This window comes from Olea europaea, unplaced genomic scaffold (assembly GCF_002742605.1).
Source record: "Olea europaea var. sylvestris unplaced genomic scaffold, O_europaea_v1 scaffold69, whole genome shotgun sequence".
Lineage (NCBI taxonomy): Eukaryota > Viridiplantae > Streptophyta > Magnoliopsida > Lamiales > Oleaceae > Olea > Olea europaea.
The window spans coordinates 561,061-580,449 of record NW_019265290.1 but is presented as its reverse complement, the minus strand read 5'-3'; the positions used below and the strand labels follow the sequence as shown (position 1 = coordinate 580,449).

The window sequence follows — 19,389 nt, the reverse complement described above, 5'->3', positions numbered from 1 at the left end:
CTTAATGATATGTTAACTAGAGGTGAAAATAAATATTTCATAACTTTTATAGATAACTTTTCTAGATAGACATATGTTTGTTTGATAAAATATGAAAGTGAGGCCTTTGACATGCTTAAAACATACAAGAATGAAGTTGAAAATCATCTAGGAAAGAAAATTAAAATTTTAAGGAGTGGTGGAGTTGGTGAATACTTTTCGAACAATTTTAACTTGTTTTGTGAACAACATGAAATTATTTATCAATGTTCTATACCTAGAACATCTGAACAAAATGGCTTAGTTGAAAGAAAAAATAGAACCTTGGTTGAAATGATTAATGCCATCCTTATTCATGCTAAGTTGCCATTTAACTTGTGGGGTAAAACTTTATTGAGTGCATGTAGAATACTTAATAAAATTCTTTCAAAATATACTAACGTTTCTCCTTATGAATTGTGGAAATGAAGAAAACTGAACATTGGATACTTCAAAGTATGGGATGTCTTGCTTATTGCAAGAACACAAATCCTGATATGACCAAATTGGGTCCAAGAGACATTAAATGTGTCTTTGTTAGATATGCAAACAATAGCAAATCTTATAGATTGCTAAATTTGGAGTCCAATGTGATTATCGAATCCAACGATGTAGAGTTATTTGAGAATTTGTTATCTTCGGATAATGAATTAAGGAAAAATCTTGATAATATCCCTAACTCAAGTGGAACACATGACGAAATATCTTCTAAAAATATTGATGAATCTAGTGAACCACAAAAAAGCAAAAGAACTTAGGTTGAGAAGTCTTTAGGACAGGATGAAATCGATTCTCAACTTATCTCTTTTTACTTAATAGAGAGAAACGAGTTGAATGTTGTGAGAACGATTCTTTTTGTTCTACAAGTGGAAACCGACCCTAAGACATAGAAAGAAGCTATGGCTTCATGTGACAGCATATTTTGGAAGGATGCAATTAAGGACGAAATGGATTCGACAATATCCAACAATACTTGGGAACTTATCGATTTACCACTGGGATCTAAACCTATTGGATGCAAATGGATATTTAGAAGAAAATATAATGTTGATGGGTCCCTAAATACTTTCAGCGCTAGATTGGTATCCAAAGGATATCGACAAAAGGAAGGAATCAACTATTTTGATACTTATGCATTGGTAGCTAGAATAGCATCGATTAGAATATTATTCGCTTTGGCTTCAATATATAACTTGAATTCTCATCAAATGGATGTCAAGATAGTATTCCTAAGTGGAGATCTCGATGAGGAGGTCTATATGAAAAAACCCCAAGGGTTTTCCCTACTAAAAAATGAACATAAGGTGTGCAAATTGGTGAAATCTTTATATGGTCTGAAATAAGCAACTAAAAAATTGCATGAGAAATTTGACTTAACAATAATATTATTCGGGTTTAAATATAATAGCATAGATAAATATTTATACTCTAAGGTTTGTAATAATTGTGTGACATTTATATGCTTATATGTTGACGACATGTTGATTATGAGTAATCACATGTACAGTATAAGAGAAACGAAGAGGTTTCCATCATCCACATTCAAGATGAAGGATCTTGGATAGGTGGATACCATTTTAGGTATCAAAGTCTCAAAAATTAGTGGGGGTTACCATCTAAGTCAATCATATTATATTGAGAATGTGATAAATAAGTTCAAACATTTGAACATAAATGAATGTAGTACTCCGATTGATCCAAATTCAAAACTTGTAAAGAATGATGGAAGAGCTATTGCTCAATTGGTAGTGCTATAGGAAGTTTTATGTATACAGTTCAATGTACAAGACCAGACATAGCTTATGCCATAAGTAAACTTAACAGGTTTACTAGCAATTCGAGTAATGATCATTGAAAGGCCATTGGAAAAGTTCTTGGATATTTAAAGAAAACCAAGAACCTGCACCTGCAATATACTAAGGTAGCGGTTGGCTTGCATTTTCATTTTCAAAACGATTTTTAGTTTTCCTTGAAAACGGCCCGTTTTTCGCGTTTTGACAATTTATAACTGAAAACACTCAAAATGATAAAAAGTCGTTTTGCGTTTTCAGTTATAAATTTTAACTCCTTTTCAAAAGAAAACGCGTTTTCGAAAACGACGGACCAAACGCGTTTTCCGCATTTTCGAAAACGGAAAACGAAAAATGGTCCGAAAACGGCAAACCAACCGTACCCTAAATTTCATGTTGTATTGGAAGGATTTATCGATGCTAGTTTGATATCTAGCACGGGTGAGAGTAAATATACTTTGAGTTGGATGTTCATTCTTGGAGGAGGTGTTGTTTCTTGGAAATTAAAGAAACAAACATGCATAACACACTCGACCATGAAATCTGAATTTATAGCCCTATTGGATACTGGAAAAGAGGTTGAGTAGCTTAAAGATCTGTTTTATGAGATACCTTTGAAATTAAAGAACATTTCTTCAATACCTATCATGTGTGATAGTCAAGCCACATTAGCAAATGCATACAATGGAAAGTCTAGATATATGAGTTTAAGACATGACTACATAAGGAAATTAATTAAAGATAGAATAATTTTCCTAAATTATGTATGGTCAATTGAGAATTTAGCGAATTCTTTAACTAAAGCACTAAATAGAGATTTAGTGGTGTCTACTTCGAGTAAGATGATGTTGAAACTCCTTAACTAAAAAGATCCACCAATGATGGTAACCCTACCTGTCATTACTCAAAAGGTAATCTACGAGTTCAAAGGGTACTAACAAGTCATTCTATATGTGGATGGTTGCAGCATTATTTAAATCTATGATAACCCTATCTTAATGAAAATAATGCTGGTTGTTACTGATGTAAGGGTTGAGCTTAAAACTCTTAATGAAGTTCAGTGCTAAAACACAATTACCTCTAAAAGTAACAAAGGTACTGTAAGAATTTCACCTAGACAAACTTCGAGGTGGTACTGTCTCAATAGAAAGTTGAAATTTCTCTCTTAAAAGTTTGTTGGAAATGATAAGTGCAAAGCCACAAAAGCTCTAAGCGAGTTATGAGGAACTTGAGAACACGTGGTACTCGTGTGTGTGTTCTTATTGGTATTGTCACATGGAATAACTGGTTCAAAGCTTTACGCTGCCTTAAATTCCGACTTTACGTTGTATGAATTACACTATGACTAAATTCAAATCGAAAGATATCTAATCCTTAGACATGAATATCGTATACTTTGAATATGATAGTTTTATAGAAATTTGAACAAGTGGAAAATTGTTAAAAATGTGTTGTTCAAAGATCAATAAACGAGCGTGGAAGTAGTACGAACAAGATTGGAACGAAAAAACAAAAAATAATGGCTGTCTTTAGTTCATGTGACCGTATGGTTCAAACAACCATGCAGCCGCACAAGGCCCTTCAAGGACTTGGAGGGCCAGTTTGGGAGAAACCATGCGACCGCATGGTACAAAAAATATTGCTGTTGCATGGCCGTTTCTTTTCGTTGAGAGATCAAATTTGGTGACTTTTGACACCTCTTTTAGCACCATTTCATACATGTGGTGTATGCCTATAAATATTGGATTCATGTTGAAGGCTAAACATCATCAAAAACATTAAGGTTCCATATTACTTCTAAAATCAAAGATCAAATTCTTTTAAATCCATATTTAATATTCATCCCTTGTATTCTTCAAGTTTTCTAGGATTTGCACTTGTATTTTGGTGCTTAAAGCAACGCTTGTTATAATCCTGCAAACTATTTGTCAACAACCTTCGAAACATCTCAAATTCATAGGAGAAGGGGCAAATATTGTTTGAGAGCAACGTCATCATGTTCAACCTATTTGTTGTAGTATTTCGTATTATTGTTTACAAGTTCAAGATCATCTTGTTCTTAGTGTGATTCAATTGATCGCTGGTTCGTGTCTTGTGAATTCATCTCCAACCCGATGAATTCTCCAACACTCACCATGTAGTAACGTGAAAAGTTTAGTCTATAAATCAAGTAACTATCATTTTTAAGGTGTAAACCATGATGTATATCTATGAAGGATTTAAAATGTCAAGTGCGTAAAAATAAATAAATAAATAAATAAAATAAAAAAGGCAACTGATTAAACAATTAATGTTATAAATATAATAACAACCTATGACTAATATCATAAAATTTAAATAAAAAAGATTAAAATTTTACAAGTCCTAATTATTATTATTTTTTTATTAAGTAAAAAATTATATATATATATTTCTACATTTTCTTTACGTCCCACCAATAAATGGTCACAATCACATTTTTCATGTCCATGTATATGTCAATATTATTAGGATAAATCCCCTTGAATAGGCTCAGGGATAGGGCTAAAAAAAACCAGACTGCTATGGCAATTAATGATTTATGGTGATTTTTTTTTCCGAAGTGTTCAATTCCGAATCGACACGTGTGGGGCCTGTTTTTGAATCTATTTTTGAATATGTTCCTGCAACATGGTTCATATTATCAACCCTAGGTAAATATAGAAACAATGGCTAAAATGTTATTCACAATGATTTATCAATTTTTTGTATTATTTCCTGATTATTTTGATTGCAATATATACCATACAAAGACGATTTTTTTTTTGGGTCATTTTTTAAGCATACAATTAAAATTTACATACTGTAATTAAACATTCATTGCTATACTTTCAATTACCCAAAATGATTTAAAAAAATTAAAAACAAAAAATACGTCATTCATTCCACTTTATGTCTTCCAATTTCTCTCGAAAAATGCTAAACGACCGGCATCGGTGACCCCATGGATGACCGCACACTCACAACCGAGGCATGGGTCCCGCATGAGTAAAAAAATATTTTCCTCCTCCTGTGTGTGTATTATGTCAACCGCGCGATCACCCGTGCAGTTCTTCTAGCATGGTTCATTTCTCTCGAGCCCAGAATACAATTTTTCTATAGTACCTATGTTCGTCATTTTTACCAAATCATTTGTCTTTTTTCGCCCTGCTATCTACAATATTGATACCAGTGATTGGCCACATTTTTTCTCCACTAACACCAAATGCTTGAAGGCCCTCAAGCCAGGATTTGAACCATGCAATTGGATTCGAGATTTGAAGGTTGAATGACAATCTAATTGTGTGTATTTAGGATGATCTATTTGATAATATTGATAATGATATATAACAATTTCAAAGTATGAAAATGTTTAGGCATCGTCTGTAGTAATGTATTGAATTATATTCATCAATGTTATGTTGCTTGCATTTATTATTATTTTTTGTAATTTAATTTTTGTTCAAGAATGTCAAACTCCATCACCGAAGGGATGCTACAAAATTTCAAGAATAAAGCTGCAATGAATACCAGTATTATGCATCTTTTAAAAAATTCTTATAAATCGTTTCTATTTGGGTGCTCAATCCCATCTTATTTTTTAATTCTATATCTTCTATATATAAGTAAAAAAACAGAGAATTTGAAATCCTAAAAATCATCTAAACTGTGAAAAGAAAGAAATCTTGAGATCACGATGCAAAAACGCCATGAAATTTTTGCAATCTTCGTATCACAATATCGAACGGTTATGATTTCCAATTTCTCTCGAAAAATGCTAAACGACCGGCATCGGTGACCCCATGGATGACCGCACACTCACAACCGAGGCATGGGTCCCGCATGAGTAAAAAAATATTTTCCTCCTCCTGTGTGTGTATTATGTCAACCGCGCGATCACCCGTGCAGTTCTTCTAGCATGGTTCATTTCTCTCGAGCCCAGAATACAATTTTTCTATAGTACCTATGTTCGTCATTTTTACCAAATCATTTGTCTTTTTTCGCCCTGCTATCTACAATATTGATACCAGTGATTGGCCACATTTTTTCTCCACTAACACCAAATGCTTGAAGGCCCTCAAGCCAGGATTTGAACCATGCAATTGGATTCGAGATTTGAAGGTTGAATGACAATCTAATTGTGTATATTTAGGATGATATATTTGATAATATTGATAATGATATATAACAATTTCAAAGTATGGAAATGCTTAGGCATCGTCTGTAGTAATGTATTGAATTATATTCATCAATGTTATGTTGCTTGCATTTATTATTATTTTTTGTAATTTAATTTTTGTTCAAGAATGTCAAACTCCATCACCGAAGGGATGCTACAAAATTTCAAGAATAAAGCTGCAATGAATACCAGTATTATGCATCTTTTAAAAAATTCTTATAAATCGTTTCTATTTGGGTGCTCAATCCCATCTTATTTTTTAATTCTATATCTTCTATATATAAGTAAAAAAACAGAGAATTTGAAATCCTAAAAATCATCTAAACTGTGAAAAGAAAGAAATCTTGAGATCACGATGCAAAAACGCCATGAAATTTTTGCAATCTTTGTATCACAATATCGAACGGTTATGATTTCTAGATGGTTAAATATTCTATCAGTGCAAACAAATCGAATAAAATGTAAGCCAAAGCAAAAGAGACTTAAGTTTAAGCAAAAAATGAAATGTAGTTTGAGGTAATAATTATCCTTTGAATCTTAATGTTGGAGGAAAGAATCCATGGACAGGATTCAGAAAATAAAAGAAGGGAAGGTTTGCTCGACATGTTAAGGACGTTATGTGGGATAGAATTCAACATTATTAAAGAAAGAGTATAAAAGAAGGAAAAATCAAGTGATATCAGAACCACACATGCATGTGATACTATTGGAATGATCATAAATTGTGAGCCATAATGGTGTCTCTCTCTCTCTCATTCATTTTACCGAATTCGTAGCCACGTGCTCTAATCCTTTGAGCTACAAGCGCCACCCATTGTTGATCCCAATGGCAGTGCAAGATTGAGATTTAATGGCAATAATAAAATTCAAGATACCACCACAAAAACAAGATTAAAGTAAAATAGAAAAAGAGAAACTAAGTAGAGGAACGATGAATTTTATTAAACCTAACAATATGGAGAGAATAATACATAACAGCAATAATGCTTCATATAGAACTAACAAATGAGTCTCTAATTTATAGACCACGTCCATAAACCTAATGGAGTCCTAAAAGGTAAGAAAATATACTAGAATTAGGTTAAATCACGTAAAAGGAAAAAAATCTTCGATGGAATTTGATTTATTTCCAAATTCAAGCCAAACGTGATCAAACAAGATTTCAACCCAATTTTGAGGCATTAAACCTAACAATCTCCACCTTGATTCAAAATTCCAATGCAACGAACGAAACTCTAAAATTTCAATTCCGTTTGCTTCGAAATGAACTGACCAATCTCCTTAACACAGTAACCAAAATCTCCATCACCAAAATATCGTTCTCTGTACGGCGTCCACAAGCGACACCAAACCCAAATTCTGGGTTCCCAAAATTCCACCAAGGAATTACTGTTAATCAAACAGGGTCGAAGCACGCCATGTAGCAGAAATCATACCACATGCTGGATCAGAAGGCCCCTTGCTAGAACTGTCACCTTCAAAGTCCACTAAAGCATTCCAGACATTATTGACACCACCGTACCTACGCTCCATGAGTCCAACCCTAGCAACTGAATACAGTGTATCCGCTGAAATTGGTGGCAAAGCGGAATCACCAATGCTCTTCTTAGCAGTGTTCTTAACCAACTCAGAGCTCGTCACAAGAGGTATTGTATCAAACTGAATTTCCACCACGATACTGAACTTGTCCAAATGTCTCTTAACTGGTTCTGCGTTCTCCTGCAAGATGTACAACTGAGACTTCTTCCGTCCATCCAGTACAACCTGGACACCCTTCCGACCTTCAAGACTCTACCTCCACCAAAAAATTTATACCCTTTTGCATCTAGGGTACTCAACGATATGAGATTCTTTGTCAAGTCTGGGATCATTGCGAACCTGATCAAATGTCCTCACTGTCCCATCTTGTAGCCTCAATCTGACCCGATCGATTCTTACAACTCGACAAGATTGGTTGTTTCCTATGATAATTCCACCTTGCTTCACCGTCTCATATGTCTGAAGCAAAGCCCTATTGGGACACATATGATACGAACATGCATAATGCATAATCCACTCCTCAAGTTTGAATTCCCCATCAGATACAGCCAGCATTACATCTCCATCATTCGAAAAATTCTCAACAATGTTAGTCTCGTTAAATACCTGATTGTCTCACATGATTTGCATGTAAATCACTTTTATCCTGCAACTTGTCGCAATCTTTCTTAATGTGCCCTTTCTTCTTGCAGTAATAACAATATACATTGTTGTACCTCACCTTCGATCTACCCCTATGTTGATCACCATGAGCAACCAGAGTATCCCCATCCTTAGATGTAGGATCTCCAACCAACAGCTCCATCTTTTCCTTTGAGAACAGAGCTTCATATACCTTCTCAATAGTCAACCTGTCACGACTATACAATATAGTATCACGAAACAACGAAAAAGAACTGGATAGCGAATACAACAGGATCAATGCCAAATCCTCTTCATCATATTTTACTTCCAACGTCTCCAAATCTGTAACAATCTCCTTGAACATAGCAAGATAATCCTATAGTGACCCTCCTTTCGCCATGCGATGAGAATACAGCTTCAGCTTTAGAGTCAGTTTGCTCGTCAGACTTTTTATCATGCGCAACTGCTTCAGCTTAAATCACAAAGCAGCCGCCGTCGTCTCTTTCAAGACTTCCTACAGAATATTGTTGGACAAGTGAAGATGAATATGTGCTAAAGCCTTTCGATCCCTCCGTTGTTTCTCCTCCATAGACAATTTGCTAGCATCCTCTCAAAATCTAGCAAAGCATCGTTAAGATCCATCTGCGTCAACACAGCCCTCACCTTTATTTGCCACAGTGAACATCTTGTATTGCGATCTAGCAGCGAAATTTCATATTTCAACGAATTCATCCTCGAAAAATCTCAACCAAATCACAAAGAACCTGCAACCCGTGCTCTGATACCACTTGTTGATCCCAAAGACGATGCAAGATTGAGATTTAGAGGCAATAATGAAATTCGAGATCGAACCACGAAAACAACATTAAAGTAAAGTAGAAAAAGAGAAACTAAGTAGATAAACGATGAATTTTATTAAACTCGACAATGTGGAGAAAATAATACAGGACAACAATAATGCTTCATATAAAACAGACAAAAGAGTCTCTAATTTATAGGCCACGTTCATAAACCTAATGGAGTCCTAAAAGATAAGAAAATATACTAAAATTAGGTTAAACCGCGTAAAAAGAAAAAAATCTTGAATGTAATTTGATTTATTTCCAAATTCAAGCCAAACGTGATCTTCCAAGATTTCAACCTAATTTTGAGGCATTAAACCTAACACCCATCTCCATTGGATCTGTTCCAGGGCAATCAAACTTCAATTATTTTGTGCTCAAGTGATGCCACAGACTAAATCAATGCGATAAGTCTCTACATTCGATTCATTACACAAGTTTAATCATTCAAAAAAGTGAGTAATACACAAAATAGAGGATTCTAAGTCAATTTCCTAGTCAAGAACAAAGAATTATACGATACAAGAAGAGATGAAAACTAAGAAAGTCTTCACTTTAGAACAAAATTTGAAGTTAGCCACGTGAATCATTTACTTGATTACAAATTGCCTAAATTGCAGTTTCCATCAAGATGAACTTATCATGCGACTCCGTACAAATGTAACTCTTGAATTTGAGCCCTGTTTCACATTATGAACTTAAAATTTTCACATTAAAATTGCATCGTATGTAGTAGAAGAGACGTAAGAATTATGGTTCACAAGACGTCACTAATGGTAAGAATTAAAAGGATATATTGTATCAACAATGCAACACTATTTGCGTTTGAGAAAGCAGAAAAAGGAAGTCGACACTTTCAACACCAACAATAACAAACAAACTATCATATCGAACATGAACTTCATTAACATGCTTTCACAGGGTTGCAAAAGATTTGATCTTACGGATGTTTCAAAAGGTCAGAGACAGATATAACAAATGGAGGGACGGAAAATGACTTACATAATCATCCCTAATCTAAAACATAAAATGCAAACATACATATCAACGCCTTTTCAAAATGTACCTTAAATTCACCACCCATCGAATTGACAATATTCTTCAAACAGCATACAGACGCAGAACCAGCTCAACCTTGGCCCGACAAACAGGGCAACTCATTCTCTTGGCTTTTATTTCGTTCAAACAAGACATGCACCCGGCCATGTGACCACATGGTACACAAGCTCCCTCAATTGGGGCATCCAAACATATCGCACATGATGCAGACGCAGTGGTATTTCCTTTCTCTTCAACAGCTTTAACACTTAAGTTCTCTACCATTGAGGATGTCGCATCAACAGTATCTGAATCGATCAAATGAGAGGGAATTGGACTGTTGTCTATGATTACACTCTCGATTGGTGGAGCTGATGGGAATGCGGTTGCAACTGGTGTTTCATATCGAGCAGGAATATAATTCTGGGAATGCATGTAGCGAGTTGTACTGGAGCTAGATCCCCGTTCTTGGTGCTTCTGCTCGGTTCTACTTCCCCTTGGAGAAGTAGGTATTCCTGATGTACCCCAATTCTAAGAAACAAAATCAATAAAAGCATTAACAACCAAAAGTAGGACCATGCAAAAAAAAAAAGGGTTTTCCCAAGTAACAAATTAACAATGACAAAATTTAAATACTGTTAAATTTTCTACCACATGTACCTGTTTAATTTCAAGGTGCAAGGAAGTGGTGGGATTTGGCCTATCAGATCGACTTGTGTCTTGTTTCTCAACTCGCTGCTGGCTATTTGGAGTATGGCCATTTCGGATTTCATTCACTCGCTTTTGAACTTGTGGCTTCAAAGATTCCATTTCTTCTAGTGCGAGTAACAATTTCTGTTACGACAATAGCAACCACTCACAATTCATCTCCTGTAAACTGATCACAACTATAACACTCGTGGATAGGGGGCGCAGCTTATTATCTCACCTTTTTGTAGTACGATTTTTCTGCCTGATTTGAAGCTATATAATCTCGATGAATAGGTATGGTTTCAGAAATTAGACTGTAGCCTCGAAAGAAAAGAAAAACAACACATAAATTATCTCAAATCGCTGTTAAATATGCAAAAATCACCTAATATCACTTTCTTACCTTGCAAACTTAAGTAGTGCAGTATACAAATCTACGATATTCTTCATCTGCCGATGAATATTTGCCTGTAAGAAAAGCCGGATAAGTAGCTTAAACAGGGGAGAAACTTCCCTGAATGAAAATTTATAGCAAATTTAAGTTTTGACATCTCTTTTACCCCATACTTCTAGCATTTGAAATGCTTAACTGCATGATCGTTATTCATCTTTTATTTCATTAGAATATCTACCATCTGAATAATTTTCATAACTGGGTGAATATTTTTACATTAGCTTGTTTACTCCATATCTCCAGTCCCTTCATTCGTCGGGCCACGAGTAAGGGTGGCAATTGGGATGAGCAGCTTGTCTGCTCGGCTCGGCCCATGGGTTGCTCTGGGGCCGGATGAGCCTGAGCCGAGCCAAGCTCGAGAGTTCATGGACCGAGCTGGCTTGGCTCAGCCCATTGACACCCGAGTCAGTTGGTTAGAACATGACACGATCTCAAAAACTCCGACTTTGAGACGAGTTTAAAATAAATGCAGTAAATTGAATCTTGAATCAAAAACTCAAGTAAATCAATTATTGGTATAAATACATCTTTTATCAATCCATTCGATTCCCATTTTTTTCAATTACCTCCCTTTTATTCGCTTGGAACACCTAATATTTTCTATGTCTGTACTCAAATAAATTCGAATCCTTATTTTCAATAAATTTAGGATGAATATATAAGTACGTTTTCGTCCAAAATCCCACGTAGCTCAAATATGGAAAGAAAATCAGCTCATAGTATGAGAAATTTAAAACAATTAAAATTCACATTCAGATAATGACGTACGAAAAAAAAAGTCAAACCCCAAATTTATTCTTGAAACCCATTAAAAATAGAGAATGGTACCTCTTGGAGAAGGTTATCGGCGATTCTATAGTAATACCGAAGAGAAATTCGATTATCAAGCTCTATTTTCTCTACTACTGCACAGGTAGTATGGCTCAACGGATTTTTCCCGGAACTCATTTTCTCCTTACCGGCGGCGAGTAAGAAAATAAATTTATTTGTTTGGAGATGAAAACGTTGTTCTCTGAAGATTTTTAGTGTTTTGATTCCAACGTGATTAAGTTAAAGCTAATTGGTCTGAGATGGTGGGTTTCTGAATTATAGTTGTGCAGTCGACGTGTATAGTCAACCTTTGCAAGAGTTGACAATGTTTGTACGAATAATAAATACTTTTTAGTGAAGTTTCTTGAAATTTAAGAGGAATATTAGTCAAAGATTTGTAATAAAAATGAAAAAAAAAAAACAATTAAAAAAAAAAAAAAAAACCAAAGGCTTGACCTCAGCATGTCGATATGAGTCTCCCTAAAATTTAGTAAGAATTTACTCGAAATACGAGTGTCTCATGAAAGTGTCTAGACAGTTTGTCTGAGTCGGACCAGTTTGCTAATTTATGAAGGCTCACTTATATCGTCTGTGAGAGAAGACTCACTAAAGTAATTTGCAAGTCTGAATTACATTCGTCCGAAAGGGTTAAAGCAATTGGACTTCAAGAAAATTCTCTTTTTATTTCTCTCTTGGCAGGCACCAAATACGACATTTAAGGAAGGGTCCTCGAAAATCTTCTCAAATAGGATAAGAATTTTGTGATTTTGTATACCCCCACTGTATAATGTGTCTTATTTAAGAGGATTTATACCGCCATATGGCAAGAAGCCCACCACAACATATGCAATAATTGTTGTAAAGAAAATAGAATCAAGCAAAACTAATTTGTGACAACGATCAAAGACCTTTGCATGCTAATGATGTCCAAGTTCGCAAGTAAAAGATAATTTAGAAATGGCAAGAAATCTGTAGACAACTTGATTTATCGAATTTTGGAGGTCAACAAAAAGTATATGAGCTATGCTACAGGTATACAGAAAGTGGTTGAATTTATATAGAACAACACTTGGCAAAAATTAATTGATTTTGGACCCATCATGGGCAGAAAAAGCACTTCAAAATATATGTATAAAAGGACCATGCTTCTCTGCCAGAAGAACCATAACAGAAGCCCTTACCTCCCCTCACATTTGGGGTGTGGGGCCACTTCTTCCTTCCATTTGTTTATTCATGCAGGGCCCGACTTTGTGAGTGTTCTGTCAGCCCATCTGGTGCCTCTCTTTTGGCACTTCAGCTTTTTCTATGTATAAAATGTAGAACGGATTACATTGAACATTTTCTGTAACTCAGAATTATTGTAATGTTAAGGGCATGTATGCACTGTAGTAAATTGGATAAGGATTAATTTAATCCCATTTAATCTTTATACAAGATTTGGTGCTATTTATACGTGGATCAAATTAATTTGGAGGGGTAATTATCATTTACTCAATTGTATAAAACTAAAATGCCATATGAGAGGGTTTAGATTATATAACGTAGAAAAAATTAGTTGAATCGAAATACGTAAATTTACTTACACGTAACTAAGAACTAAATATTATCCTTACAAGTTAGTTTAACTTACAAACTGAAAAAATTATTCACGTGTAAAAATCACTTATAGCAAAAATTCAATTATAAGTAAAAGATTTTTTTAAGTAAAAAAATGTATATACATGTAAATGAATTCACTTATTTGTTAAAAACTCATTTATAAGTAAAAATTTGCATACAAGTTAAAAATACTTACGTGTAAAAATTTTCATATAAGTTATAAAATTAGTTTCTACAAAATAGTAGGGCGAAATGTAAAATAAAAAGTATATTTAGTCCTAGATTTTGTTTTTGGCTTTATAGGGGATTGAAAGATTTCATCTCAACTCCCAAAAGGGACTCGAAGCCCGTACCATTAATCCAAAAGACTTCGCTCTTACCATTAAACTTGACATTGACATGTTCGTTAAATATAATTATATATTTTGTAACTCGTCAGCAATGTAGATAATTAGAAGTATTTAACCCTTTATCTAAGATGGCTGACAAAAAACCCAAAAGAAAAGAAAGAATGAGAGAAATGTTGGAGAGTAACACGAGGAGAAGTGTCGAAGATTTATGTAAAGTAGGGTCTCAAATTGAGAATATTTCAATAAGATGGGACTACGTACATGAAACTGAATTGTCCACATAAATCACAGTGTATCAAATTTCAAATTACTTTTCGACGTTCATTGGGTCTATCTACTCCCCCTTTTTTCTTTCTCTTATCACTTGACATTTAAGATATAGTGATTTAAGTAGTTCAGAATTTGAGATGTTCAATTTGAATTGACGGTCCTACCACATATGCATATAGCACTATAAATTTGACTTTATTTTATTTAGGTAACAAATCTTTAAAGTTTATAATATCAAAATAACTCAATTAAAAATATTGTTAGTCAAATATGAAAGTCCTAAGTAGCCGAATATTTAGACCTAACATGCGAAATTACATAATTAAAAGCAACAAATCACTTTTTAAATATTTCTAGATGATTAGATCAAAAAAATTAATTTATCCTACGTTTAAATACCTCAATTTGTAAAATTACATAAAGTAAATAATATCAATATGATCATGAAGAAAACATTTTGCAAACGATAAAAAACTCCTAGCACTTTGTTAGTCAACAATGCACTATAACTAATAGAACTTACATTACAATCCAAACCCGACTAATCCTTAGTCTCCCCTAACATTCTTTCTGTAATCACTTTGGTCCTCCTGAATTGCGTTCTCTTCATACTAGCTCTCGATTGCTGGTATCGTTTATCTCTTGTGAACCTCCAAGGACGAACATCGTTCTTCAGCGTCGAAAAACCAAACCTCTCTTCCCAAAACTCCAACAACTCTAAAAGTTAATTGGCGAAGGTAGATTTGGTGTTTGATCAAAGATGTGTTTTGATCTGTGGTTTAATGTGAAGGTTTATAGCTTAAGTTTAGATGAATTTATGAATCAAATGATATGGTGGTTAAGTCTTGAAGTCAATAATACGATGGTTGGATCTTCAAAGGAATGATCTTTATGGAATAATTATGATTCAACACACTTTGGGACGTTCATATGGTAGAATATATATAGGGAAAAGTGTTTGGGATAAAAAGGAATTGAAAAAACAATATTTTAAGCAAATAGGTATTTCTGGAAGTCGACCAATGCTCGAGTGCCTACCTTGCAGCCAACTCACTGCAGCTGAGCAAGCGTTGGTATTTTTACCATAACTTTCTCTTATGATATCAGATTAAGGTGATCAAAGTGCCTAGGAAAAATAACTTGAAGAGCTATAATTATTCTAGAAATAACATTCTCTGAATTCGAATGTTTTTTATGTGAAAAACGCGTTGCAAGTTGTGAATGAGAATTTGGAGCATAACATGTGCGGCACTTTGACAATTTTTAGACTTCTATTTGATTGCATTGATCATATGTCTTGAACATCTTTGATATCTTAGACTTCTTCAATACCTATACTACCAACTCCCAATTCTTTTATTTTAATTACAACTCAAATAAACTCGATTTTGGATACTGATAAAGCCAATTACAAATAGGGGACCTAACAAACTCCTCATTTGACATTTCATGACAACATCTTTTATTTCAAAATTAAAGTACAAAACCGTCTACCAAATAGACATTTCCCAAACTTTACTTCAAAAATCAGCCAATCTGTTTCCTGAAACATATGAAAATCACACTATCACGTGAAAAGTAAGAGAAAACTGATAATAAATACATTTAAATAACTAAGGTATATAAAACAACATAAGTAAAGCATGTGTAACACCAAAACATGCAATACCATGTAAGTTACTAACTTAGAAATAAAGTATAGAATTTTAATATCAATAGTGACAAAACATAAAACACAATATCAATAATAAATTCCAACATAAATATTCATTTGACTCCCCCTAAGTCAAATATCAATCCAAAATATCAAATTTTTAAAATTCTCCCCCAATGCTTATACTCAGCTCCCTGAAATAAATATTAATCCCTCCACTTTTTGTCACAATTTTAAAAAAAAAAAAAAAAAACTAGAAATAATCATGAAAAATGAGAGAGAAATGATTAAAACAATGCACATGTATAATTTTGCAAGATATGTGATAGGAGAATAAAAATTTTCCATTTTTTATACAAACTATTTTTATTTTTTCATTGATCTTTTGAATATAGCATGTTAAATAGTTATTTGCTTACTAATACAAGTATAATTCATACATAATAAACTTTTCTCACGTAACTTATTTTAAATCTAAATGAAGTAAAGTTTATAAACTATACATGTGTGAAAAGTGCAACTAAACTCTTTTAAGCAAGTTTCAAAATCTTAAACCAATGAGAAAGAACATGCAAAAAAATTACTTATGAATGAATATTTTCCTCAAAGCATGAAGTCAAACCCGGTGCTACTATGACCTTTTCAATAAAAGGCTTATATTGGTTTTCCAATATATAATTTTTCTTTTTCCCATATCAATTAGCACATATATATTTTTCTCTCAATTTTTTTATTTATAATTTATGAGTAATTTGTTCTCCATTAATTACTAAGATGACCCTTGTAATTAGTTTTGGACTGATGACTCAAAGTCAAATGATCATAGAGCATAAGGTTTTGAGAAACCGTTCAAACTTAATTGTTCAAGTCAAATAAGTTCTTAAGAAAGAATAAGATGTATCTCACTTTTTCATATATTTCAATTTTTTCGAATCTCAATCATCCTTTTCTTTTCTGGGGAATATATTAGAGCTTATGTCAATTTAGTTAAAGTAATTTCATATTCAAAGTCAATTTACCACACAAATGATCGCCATCTCAAATTTCAAACATACAGTCAAAAATTACTCACAAGAGTCAAATGCATGCAGTGTGGAAGATACATGTAATAACATATACCAAGCACTCTAAACAAGTGTAAAATAAATTAATAAAAATTTAATTCACCAATCATGAACTTTACTTGTTCACAAAACAACATGTACAATAAGGAAAAAAATAAAAAATAAATCTCCCTTTTTTAATTATTTTATTTTTTATGTTTATAATAAAGCAGACATGTAAAAAGGAAACTCCTAATATACGATGAATGAATGTGCAAGCACGAATATATAGATATCATGAAAAATATAGACGCATGCACATAAGTGCCTAATTAATTATGTACGCAAGTGATCTTACCATGAAGAGCAATATGAGGAACATCGCAATCATCAACTCACTTAGATTTGTGAGTTCACTCTTCTTGGCCAAAATCTTCCTAGAAGAAGATGTAATTTGAGTCAATTGAGTCATCAATTTAGTAGAGTACCTAAAATAGTACAATTATGACACGTGGGAGTAAATTTAGGAACAACCCCAGGTTTCATATTTTGAACCTTAGGAGAGGAAATCTATGTTGTATAGATGATTTCAATCCTCGGACACCTACATTCTTGGTATCATTTCTATTCAACAACTCGCGACACTTAGATGTTTTGCGTCCTACCTTATCACAATGATGACACTTGGTGATGAACGTAGGAGTAACTCTAAGTCTTAAGTTATGAACCTTAGGTTTCAAGGTAGGTACAAACTTATTTTTCGAAGAAGCGGTATGAGAATTTGTTTCATTAAAACTTACACCTTTTATATCCCCAATGTTTTATTCAAACATACCATGTTATCAAATTTTTTTTGAAATCCACTAGAGAGGGATTGAAGTTGGGCATTCGATTTTTCAATATCAGATGTAAGAGATTTAACCTTAATTTCTAAGGATTCTCTCTCAATCATTAATTCATTCAATCTACTAGTCGGCCGAGGAGGCAAATTATCGATAGGGGGCTAGCTTTCTTCCATTGGAAACGGGATTCTAGGTATACCCGATCTCGTTAGAGAGATGGTGGGTTCATACCGTTGTTTTCGAGATCCCAAATAGCTTTTGACATTTTGTACCATCGAGATAATACCAAATGATTTCCCATTACCAAACATTTTGGGATTGAGAAGGGATACCAAGGATACGGCAACGGAGATTTTTCCAACTTCGCTCTCAGGGGCAGGCTTGTAGATATTGAATTCCAACTTCGAGCCCCGACCCATGGTAATGAGTTACGGGGAGCTAGTTTTCCAATAATCACACAGCCGAACTCTTCTATCATGATTATCATACAGCGTTTTCTTAGGTGGAACACGCTTAAACTATGTGCATTGAATTCATTCGGGATAGGAGATTGACCTTTGAACTCTCATTTTCTAATTCAAGTTTAAGTAGTTTCTTAAAGGCCTCTATTCACCATTTTCAACTTAAGGCACTCCCCAAATAATTCGCCAAATTCCTCATATATATCTTTACCATCTTTAGATCCTACATAAGATGTGATTGACTCATCTAGACAAAATAGGGTAAATGAATGTAGTTAAGGCTTGATACCACTCTCAAGTTTTAATTAGCAAATTTAGACACAACATGCGGAGTTACACAATTAAAATCAACAACTCACTTTTTAATTTTTCTAAATTACTAGATCAAACAAGTCAATTTATCTTATGTATGAATGTCACAATTTGTAAACTGCGTAAAGTAAATAACATCAATATGATCTCGGAGAAAACCTTTTGCAAAGGATCAAAAATTTCAGGCACCTTGTCAGTCAACAATTCACTATAAACGATGAGACTTACATTACGGTCCAGACCCGACTAACCCTTAGTCTCCTTTGACCTTCTTCTTATAATTACTTTGACCCTCTTGGACTGTGTGCTCTTCACTCCAGCTCTCAACCCATTGTATTGTTTTTCTCCTGTGGACTTCAAGAATGAACCTCGTTCTTCAGTGCCGAAACTCCAGCGTCTCTTCCAAAAACTCCAGTAACTCAGAAGGCTAATTGGCAAACGTAAGTTTGATATTTAATCAAACATCTTGTGTGTTTTGATCCATGGTTTAATGTGAATATTTATAACTCGACCAAGAAATCTAAGTTTGGATAAATCTATAAATCAAATAATACAGTGATTGAATTTTGAAATCAATAATATGGTGGTTAGATAGTCAAAGGAATGATCTCTATGGAGTAATTATGATTCAACACACTTTGGGATGTTCATAGGATATGATATACATAAGAAAAAGTGTTTTGGGATGAAAAAGAATTGAAAAATTAGTGTTTTATGCCAACAGATATTCTTGGACGTTAACCATCGCTTGACCACCTATCTCACGGCAGCTAAGCAAACATTGGTATTTTAATCATAATTTTCTCTTCAGTTATCAAATTGAGATGATCAAAGTGCGTTGAAAAGATAACTCTAAGAGCTATATCAAAATTCGAA

General features: G+C 33.8%; 1 protein-coding gene across 1 annotated transcript; it reads right to left on the bottom strand.

Annotated features, from left to right (window-relative positions):
* Positions 1–9,859: 9,859 nt before the first annotated feature.
* On the bottom strand, positions 9,860–12,238 carry LOC111390574 (probable E3 ubiquitin-protein ligase XBOS34). Its single transcript, XM_023015635.1, has 5 exons — positions 12,001–12,238; positions 11,122–11,186; positions 10,957–11,032; positions 10,689–10,862; positions 9,860–10,559 (listed from the first exon to the last, which is right to left on the bottom strand). The coding sequence occupies exons 1-5, from the start codon at positions 12,118–12,120 to the stop codon at positions 10,092–10,094; spliced, it is 903 nt and encodes a 300-aa protein (XP_022871403.1). The 5' UTR covers positions 12,121–12,238; the 3' UTR covers positions 9,860–10,091.
* Positions 12,239–19,389: the final 7,151 nt, after the last annotated feature.

Excerpts from the sequence above, each read along its gene's own strand:
- LOC111390574 (XM_023015635.1), bottom strand. The coding sequence starts at position 12,120 with ATGAGTTCCGGGAAAAATCCGTTGAGCCATACTACCTGTGCAGTAGTA. Across the intron at positions 11,187-12,000 it reads CCGATAACCTTCTCCAAGAG|GCAAATATTCATCGGCAGAT; the intron begins GTACCATTCTCT and ends CTTTTCTTACAG. Across the intron at positions 10,560-10,688 it reads TGCACCTTGAAATTAAACAG|AATTGGGGTACATCAGGAAT; the intron begins GTACATGTGGTA and ends TTTGTTTCTTAG.